This window comes from Austrofundulus limnaeus, unplaced genomic scaffold (genome assembly GCF_001266775.1).
Source record: "Austrofundulus limnaeus strain Quisiro unplaced genomic scaffold, Austrofundulus_limnaeus-1.0 Scaffold230, whole genome shotgun sequence".
Lineage (NCBI taxonomy): Eukaryota > Metazoa > Chordata > Actinopteri > Cyprinodontiformes > Rivulidae > Austrofundulus > Austrofundulus limnaeus.
This window is the reverse complement of record NW_013952632.1, coordinates 1-9,816: the sequence shown is the minus strand read 5'-3', so window position 1 is coordinate 9,816 and position 9,816 is coordinate 1. Positions and strand designations below refer to the sequence as shown.

Sequence of the window (9,816 nt, the reverse complement as noted above, 5' to 3'; positions counted from 1 at the left end):
GGTTCCCATACATGATGTTGTACCTCGTTCCTTTCCTTCAGGGAACAGTAGTTATATGCATAACATTACGTTTAAATCAAATAAACAAAAGAGGATGCAGTTAAAATTAATAAAAGGTATTTAAGCTACGTTTTGAACATCAAAACACGTCCAACACTTGTTGGCTGCTTGTGCTCTTTAGGTCAGACGTGTGTTGGAGACGCTGGGGGAACCGTCTGATGGGGGAACGTGGCTCGACCTAACACCGCTCTCTGTTTAATGGTGGATGAAATAAAGAAAGTGGTGGTACTTTATTTACTTTGAGCAAGCGAACGTCATGTTCACAAGATAATTAATTAATCCACCAGATAATTCAGAGGCGGTCTGTTTGGTAAATTTTACTCCAGGAGCTGCGAGGCTTGTTTTCAAGCTTCAGACTGAACTGAAGCAGCGGCTGCTGACGTCATTACGCTCTTGCACGATGCTGCGTTCAGGACAAGCATGGAAAACTCACCACTCTTATGCCAATACGGTCGCAATGATGCATTTAGGTACCGAAATGGGATTGCATGAACATTCACATGGTGGTTATGTAATACAGAGAATCGATAATAAAAAATCTGCATCGACAAATTTACATAATCGACATCATCAATTATTTCAACTAATCGGTGCAGCCCTACTTGTGACGTCCACACCAAAATTTTATTTCACTAACTTCAAATTTCAGTTTCATCAATGACGATTGCGACTCTGATAGTTTTCTTCCTGTTACCAAATATATAATTTGTTTTATCCAAAATCAATGATAATTTATTAAGTTGAAACCAAGTTTGTAACTTCCTAAATTCTGTCTGTATCACCTCCAACATGTGTTCAATATTTTCACCAGAATAAAAGTGTTTACTTTCTGGTGTTTACTTTTATTCTGATTTTATAAGACTTCTTTTTGTCAAAGTGGAGTCATACCTTTCCATGGTTGTCAATGTGCTGCACAGGATGGGAGATTTAAACAAAGTGAAGATTTGACACAATCTGTTGACTTGCTTGGAGAAATAACCTATTATAGTTGGCATTTTATACTGTATGTGAATGTTTGTTTTTAAGATGACTTGTTGTGAATTGGAACTATAAACAAGCAGAACTGAACTGAATTATCTAAAAGGTCCAACAGCAATCTGGTCCTTCCAGCTGACCCCCAGATGTGAGTTCTTGACCAGCAACTCAACATCCCAACCTCAGTCTTCCCCACCGAGTCTGAAGCTACTGGCAAAGCACCCACACCATGCTCTGTACAAATTGCCTCTCCATCTCACCTGTCTCAGCCATTTATCAATTATTGATGAATGGGTCGCCTTACTGGGCTGAGAGACAGAAGGGAGAGGCAAGAGGAGAAGAAAAAGAAGGCCTGAGGGTGACACAAGGAGGTGAGGAGAGCAGAACTGACCGTTATTACCTTAACAACCTGGCAACAACTCAACTGGAAGTTATATATTGCTGTGTGCCAATATGGTGCTCCAATTGTTAAAGAAATTTAAAAAAGAGTGGTGGTTGTGGTGGGAGATATCAGCAGTTACCGTATTCAATGGCCAAGTGTTCCTTGTGAAGAGAAGGGACAAAGTTTCATTCATGCTGTGATAATGTTTAGTGTGTGGTGAGGATGACTCTCAGCTACTACCACAATATTTAACCAAAATATCTGTGAAACAGACTGAGTATTAGGAATTGTTGTTTTTGCTAAGGCTGCTTTTAGGTGTGAGCATTCTGAGTTAGACTGACTCCAGGCTCATCCAGTGATTACTTTCTGAGAGGTTCATTCAAATTCAGCCAGTGGTTCATGAAATATTTTGCCAACAGTACTTCAACAAACACAAATGCATGGCGTGTTATTTTTCATTAAACCTGAGCATTTATTTTTTCTTAAAGGAGACCAATTTTGGGTCCTAGAAATTTTTATGGTATGTCTGTGGGCTATCCAGACCATGTTCATTCAATTTAATGCACAAAATAATTCTCAGATAATAAAATTTCCCATTTTCTAGGTTTGCCTGCTCTGACTTCCATTCAGAAAAGCTGTTTATGTTAATGAGCTCTGTTGGTAACGCCCTCCAAAAATATGTTGACATTAACTCCGCCCTCCAGAGGCAGAGTTGCCGTCGCAGCTTTTTAATTTTTTCTCCCCCTCCTCCTGTGTCAGAGCTCTGCGCTCACTCTGCATGCTGTTACCAGCCAGGGCAGGTAATTTGAGCAGCAGCGGTCAAAATACCTCAGAGACTCGAACAAATAGGCTATAAAGCTAAACAATAGAGGTACATGAGAAAACGTGTTCATAACGAACGAAAATAAATAATTAAATTGTGTCCGTGTCTGTCTCGAACCCTGGTCTCTTGCTCTCTGGTCCAACACTCTACCCAGTGCCCTATTGGAAGGCTTGTTGTGAATTGAACTGCGCATTGCACAACAACACTGTGACGGCTTTTTATACTGAGGAGGTGGAGCTTCACCCCGGGGTTTTTAGGTGAGGGGCTGAACGCAAGTTCTGGTGGGTTGTCGTACGGCTTGAGACATCACAAAATGTTTGAAGTATAAAAGTTGTCATTAATATACATTAAAAATACATTTATTTACAGTAAATATGACCCTGGGTGCATTTTTTTGGTCCTAGGACTGTTTTTTTTTTAAGAAGTACATACCCAAAGTTGAGTTAAAAAAAACCTTTAAAAAGTGAATTTTGCATAATAGGTCCCCTTTAATGAAACTAAAGGCTGTTTTTCTTATCTTGACAGAATCCAGGACCTGGTACACACATGACTTTGCTTCTTTAAAACTTTACTTTAAATTAGTATTGTCATGTGCATCATTTCACTGATAACATTGTGACCTTTGTTTATTGGAGAAGTCACATTTCCAATTTACACATAAAAAAGGTTTGAGTCATGGCAAACTTAAATCTAAAAAGGAGGGGCCTAGGAGGTAAACGGTCAAGTTTGCAACTGAGGCAGTCCACTCAGGAGCTGACTGCTCTCAGAGGAGGGACTAATGCTGGAGTCAGAGCTTCACTGAGGCAGAACTCTGAATCTCTGCAAGCAAAATATTTCATCCATGACTCACAGACACATGGTCTGTATGCACAGTCAAATAAAAGAAACCATTCTGCCCCAATCCATTACAAAGTTGAAATAAATGGACCCCTACATTGTGCAAACATAAGCATAAAAACATTTATAAACTGAGAAAATGTGAGGCAGAAATGCAGACAGGATGTAGCCCACACCCATGTAGGGTAGAGCTGCTAGTTTTATATACCGTTACCGTATGCTCCTTGACTGAAACGTTTGGACACTCCTTCACCGAGCTGCATCTGCCACAGCAAACATTTTAAGAGATATCACTCTACTCGTAAAATATTCTAGACTTTCTGTAACAGCACGAGTCTTTCACAAACTTTCAAACGCTCTGACAATCTGATGATGTGAGGTTCACTGAAAAATAAAACCTCTCATATTTAAACACGCACTCAAACAAACTACTTTGTAAACTCTCAGACCCATACAGATGCATTACTTTCACACCCAGTCCAAGTCAGGCTGCTGGTTAGCCAACCAGTGCTACAGGAAGGTGGGGTTTCTAGAGTCGGGCTGAAAGCACATGTTTAAAGGTTTAAATGACAGATTTAAATGACTTAAACCGTGAAAAATAAAGTTTTTATCTAAAACTTTGTATTAGGTCCTTTTAAATTTAAATTCAAATTCAGAGTGTGAAAAAGCAAGTCAACCCAGTCCGGCTTTAAGCTCCCTTGGTTCATTCATAAATCACAGGAGAAGCCGGCCAGGTCACGCTCATATGTGTGCGTTCAGAAATGAATCCAGCAGCGTGGAACCAACAGAGGCATAGAGATCTCAGCTTAGCTTAATGGTCCGCGATGTATTTATTGTGTGACAGCGTCTGTCTGGTATCAAAAAAAAACAAACTGAATAAACTTACTTTAGTGATCCTGTGGTTAAATATTCTTAAAGTAACAACAAAGTTGCAGTAATGTGTCGTCTTTAAAGGGGCAGTATCATGTAAAATCAACTTTTTTGAGTTTTATATCATGTTATAATGTTATACTCTCATAAAAAACATGCCCAAAGCCTTGCTTTGACTCATTCATGCATGCATGTTTGAGAAATCCTGCAGTGTTTTTATGAAGCCATGCTGAGGAGCAAAACGACAGGTGGGGACCAGGAAGGCCACTGGGACGTGTCTTTAAGCCGAGCTTCCTCATCACGGAGCACCCCCACCCCCTCCACACACCCCGCCCATGACTCCTGCAGGCTCTCAGCAGTAACAAAGCAAAGCGAATGTGAAACTTAAACTGTCTGCTACTCTTAACACCACTACTCACTCAGTGAAGCTCTTTTCAGATTCAAAATAACTTTGAGGAAATGTATTTTCAGATGCCAAGTAAACTGCATCATAGCGCACGCGCGAACCCCACCCACCCCCCGCATTGGACGGGACGGAAGCAGAAGGAGGTTCTTAAAGAGACAGAGGCCAATTTCAAGGCGTTTAGAAGAGGAAGTGATGAGAAGATAAGTTTATTTTCTATTTAAACATAAAAACAGCATTTTAATAACAGCTAAAGATGACATAGATACTTTATTATGGTACAGTATTTAAATGTATGCCTGAGAAACATATAATATTGCCCCTTTAATATATTCCCTCTGTAATAAATCTGCTGATTAATCCTGCAGTCGCTCACTGACGTCTGCCTCGTATCAAACAAAACAAACTGAATTAACTCTCTTTAGCCATCCTGTGGTTCAATATTTAAACTAACTATAAACATACATGTTGGACCTTTACCTGCAATGAACTTCAAAAATCCTTAATTTTCAGTTAAAAATGGGGGGTAGGAGGGTGGCAGAGCGGTTTGGAAGATGGTTATTATAATCCTGCAGTCGCTCACTGATGTCATCATTTTCTCAGCCACAGAACTGTGGGTTGCTTTTTCACCAGTTGGTCTGCTGGGCTTGAGCTCGGCTCTGATTCTACCTCGCTTGAGGGCTCAAAGGGATGTCAGAGGCGAGCTCACTTTACCCCCTTGCTGCCTTCGTGTTTATTCTGAATAATCTAAGGAGGACAGACCACGCAACAGACCAAGCTATGAACTCAGTCTAAAGGATGTTGCGAAGTTTTGCACAAAAACTTAAAAATATAAAATCATTTTTTCTTATTATTCTTGGCTTTAAATATATTTAAATGATTAGATTGAATTAGTGCTGCAACAATGACTGAAAATAATCAATTACGTAGATTTAAAAAAACAGATGACAAAGAATTTTATTATCTAATATTTGTATTATTTACCCACGTAAATGTTTATTTGTATCTGCAACAACATACACAAACTGCTGGGGACAGAACCGCTTCTATTGTTTGTGGTTGAATTGTTTACTGAAGCAGCATCGGTCTGCAAACCACACATGATGATGAAGCAGGTACATCAAAGAGCAATGGTGGAAAGGAAAGACGGTCACGTCGAAAAGGCTAGAAAAACGAGACGTAAACTTTTCCAAGTTGGCTACATTTTAAGAAAAACGAACCAAAGAAAGTAAAATGAAGACTTGGTCAGAAGGGAAAGCATCATGATCACCTGAGTAGCCAACATACTGGAGCCGTGATTATCTACACTGCAGATGGGTACGTTTCAAACAGTTAGCTTGTTCATTAGGTTGATGCCTTATGAATTATATTTTCAGTGACTGATTTACTTTGTGTTGTAGCCAACTGTCTATAATTGAACATGAACATGAGAATAGGTTATTTTCTAAAATCAAACAGCTCACTAGTCAAACACTTTCTGTATATTTCAGTGACACTGCAACTGAAAATTGGCCTGTTTTTTTGCCATTTTGAGCCCAGTGAGACATTTCCTCTTTTGACTGCTCACAGGTGGATCTTATTTAACAAATTGTGTGGCTTTTGAAAGTAATTGTTGAGTTTCAAAGCAGAGGGGGATTCATATGCACTACTTTTCAGTTTTAGAATTTTTGAACTATTTAAAAGAAGTATTTTTTTTCCCATTTATTTTATTAATCTGGAGCATTTTGAGTGGGTCTATTACCTATAATCAAATTGGAAATCCATTTAAATTCTAGGTCTTTTGATTTAAATGGAAAAGTGACTTGATGTTGAATTACTCCTTGATAAAAATCTGTGAACAAGCTTTACAATCAAGCTGAATGACAAGTAGAGGCCTGTTTCTAAGTCTCAACTGAATGTTACAGCGTTACTTCTCTGCAGTGGAAAAACACAGCAGAAGGTTTTGTGCCGGGGCTGGCGTGTTCCTGATGCCTGGTGGGTATTGGGTTGGTTATGGTCGAACACTCACTTGCATGTTTGTCTGCCAGAGCGATGAGTGTGCTGGAGATGTCCCTGCGCCGGTAAAAACACACCACTTTGGCCTCCACGTTCCCATTGGCTGTCTGCAAACCAGAGACAATCGGCGTTACCAAGGCAACAAGTGGTGCCGCACAAAGAGCAACAACACACGCATGCTTCGTGTGCACGCACACAGACGAAAAGTCTGAACACTCGTTTTGTTCAAATTTCCCTAAAAACAAAGAAAGAGGTTAAAATAACTGTTGAAAATCACAAGTGGAACTGATCACAGGCTGGACACGCATGTGTGATCCAATAAAGGTAAGTTCTTCCTGATACTGCAACAGAGATCAGCTGAAAGGAAAAACATGATCAATTATGTCTGACTGAACAAAGAATTTAAAAAGAAAATGTAACATATAGGTTTATCATATTTATCTCCTTATATTTCACTATAAAGGGCTCGACACACGGGAGGCGACGTCGCTCGCTCTCCATTCATTTCCTATGGAGCCTGTGCGGTGAGGCGACAATCGCTTGCCCTCCTCCAGCTAAGCGACCGGCGAAAATAGTGCATGTGAAATTTCGCTCTCGTACACGTACACGTGCACACGCGAGCTTGTGACACGACATATGAAAGTTGAAAAATGTTGAACTTTTGTCGCTGTCGCTTAGCGTACAACCAATCAGCGAGGGTTTCATTGACTGACCAATGAGAGGAGAGTATGCTACACACTGCAGTTAGCTAACACTTTCACCAAGGGATTACTAAAAAGTAATTTGTGGGAATTTATTGGCATTTTTATATATTTTGATAGCTAATACGGCTTTAAATTAGGGTGACTCCAGTCATACGTGACATACGATTAGTTATTGTGGGGGAAAAAAACACATACACACACTATGTGCAATCGGTTATCACTCAGATTATGTGCTGGGGATGACTCACAGCTACCACAACAAACTTTTGTTTATTATCTGTAAAATTGCCTGAGTTTTCACAGCCATAAATTAGGGCCGTATGATTAGAATCGCATGGAGACGTACGTGTGTGCAACAGTCACATTGCAGGTCCTGGGATGCAGGAAGCAAATTAAAATAATGTGAAAACCATGCTTTTATTTTGATGATGCCTGCAGCTGCTTTCAACGACAGACGTGGCTCTGGGTGCTTAGTGTAAAAATAAATAAATAAATAAATAAATAAATAAATACAGAACTTTAATTTTGTCATAAAGCTTCTGGGACAATAATGGCAGCGTTTTTCTGAGAACTGCTATCTGTGATTTCTTGTGCTGGAGAGGAAGAGGATGAGGGTCTTGACAAAAACAAGGAAAAGAGATAAAATAACGTTCAGTTTAACACTATTATTATAGTGTAATGAAAACAGACAAGAAGGTCGACACAGAGGCAAAATGTCAAGTGGAAAAACGCAGTTCATGTTTGCGCATGGACACGTATGCTGCGTTCACACTGAACGTGTTTTCAGAGTCAAAAACACATCCAAGATTTCAAGTTGGACGATTTGAAGTCAGACGCTCTTCAACGTGGCTCTGGACGTGGGTCATGTGCGTCAGGAAGTGCCTCCTCGTTGTTTTATTTCTGCCGGTCTCTGTACAATGGTTGATGAAATTAAGAAAGTGGCTTTGCTTTATTTACTGAGAGCAAGAGCACATTGTGCTGAATTCATAATTAATTCACTAGATAATTCAGAGTTCTGGGTTTTGTGAGTTTCATCACCCAGGAGCTGCGAGCTGACGAGGCTCACTTTCAGAACTATTTTTGTCCCGAGCCCAGTTTGATGAGCTGCTGACCCGTATTGGTGCCAGCATCTCCTGCCAGGACACGGACTACAGGCACTCGATTTCAGCTGGAGAACTCCTGTCCAGCTGTCTCAGGTTAGCGGACATTATTCAGGACATGACGGAAAATGCTCACTACGTCACAAAGCGAAGTCTCTCTGGTTGATGCTCTGCGCTGAGCTACAAAAGTTCAGATTTTTCATCTCCAGCATCCGATGCTTTGGAAGAGCGTCAAACGCTCAACATGCTCCAAAATGTGCTGCACTACTTCCAGACGGCCCTTGATGTGCGTCCACCATAGTCTTTGCATGTAAACCTGACAATCAACACACGTTTGGTGTGAACGCAGCAGTACTCAGGTCCCAGCATAGTAAAAGCAAGCAATAAAATATAACAAAAATAACTCTCATATACAAACAACAAACTTGTAAGGTACACAAAAAAGAGGTAAGACCAGTACAGGTACATCTTCAACATGACTGTTGTGTGTTATTGTTGAAAATTCCTGTATTTTTTCTTATTGCAATGTACATGCAGCTCTACTATAAATGTACATCCAAATGTTATTTTGAGAATTTCATTAAAATCTGTCCACTTTTTCATGAGATATTTTACTAACATAACAGACAAATAATCACATAACTATCATCTTCTGCAGCAGGTGATAAATATTTTTATACATCAATAAAGGCCTTACAGATTTGAGGAACAAGTGAATACAACAGTAATGAAGAATGGTAAACGCTCTTCTTTGTTAGATGTTTAATAATTAAAATCCAATATCCTAACAAAGATAAAAAAAAGGCCTATATAGACAAAAAAATAAAAAGTTTTTGACTTAAACTTTTCTCGGTCTACAGAAAAAGAGAAGCTGAATATGACAGAGCCAGAAAATACCTGAAAACATATTGGCATTCAAACATGTTGTTAGAAAAAAAAATGGGCCTTTCAATAATCCTAAACTTAGCGAGACAAGGAGGCGAACTCTAATTAATGGCATCTCAAAACCAGGTAATTAAGTAAAATTGTAAAACTACCCGTCCAAGTAGAGCAGATTTAAAAGTTTAAAATCATGAATATTAATATGAGCGTTCGGGTTACATGCAAGCTAAGACTTGGTCTGCTGCCAAACAAGCCGAGTAACACCGAGGACATGGAAACATCAAACACATCAGGCTGGATCAGAAAGTACGCAAGAAAAATAAAGACACATCTGGTGAGATGAAATCCAGATGTGTCAGTTTACAAGTACGAGGCAGAGATATATGCTGATGCTTTAACAAGCTTTTCTGGTTGATGTCAAACTTGTGCATGATTCTTCTCAAATCAAACAAACTAATTTATTAGGTTTAACATCTTCAAGCCAAAGAAATGCTGAAAATTTGTGTATTATTGATGAGTGAAACAAAAACAATGAAAGTATTTATTTGCTCTAAATAGGGCTGCCACGATTAGTCGATTAGTTGACAACTAATCGATTATTAAAATAGTCGATGAATAATTTAATAATCGATTAGTCGTTTTTTTTTTCTCTCCAAACTGCTTTGACACCTTCTACTGCCACATCTGCCTTTCTGTCCTTGACACACATGCACAGTAGTGGTAACTGGGGTAGGCCGTGGACGTCACAAGACATTATACAGACAGGCTCTGGTATCATGGCTACC

General features: G+C 39.5%; 1 protein-coding gene across 1 annotated transcript in view; it reads right to left on the bottom strand.

Moving 5' to 3' along the window:
* mta1 (metastasis associated 1) overlaps positions 1-6,452 on the bottom strand; it is a gene marked incomplete at its 5' end in the record, with an annotated part of 48,386 nt that extends 41,934 nt beyond the window's left edge. The window contains 1 exon segment of the mRNA XM_014019766.1: positions 6,359-6,452. Coding sequence (XP_013875220.1) covers positions 6,359-6,452 — 94 coding nt within the window.
* Between the last annotated feature and the right edge of the window lie 3,364 nt (positions 6,453-9,816).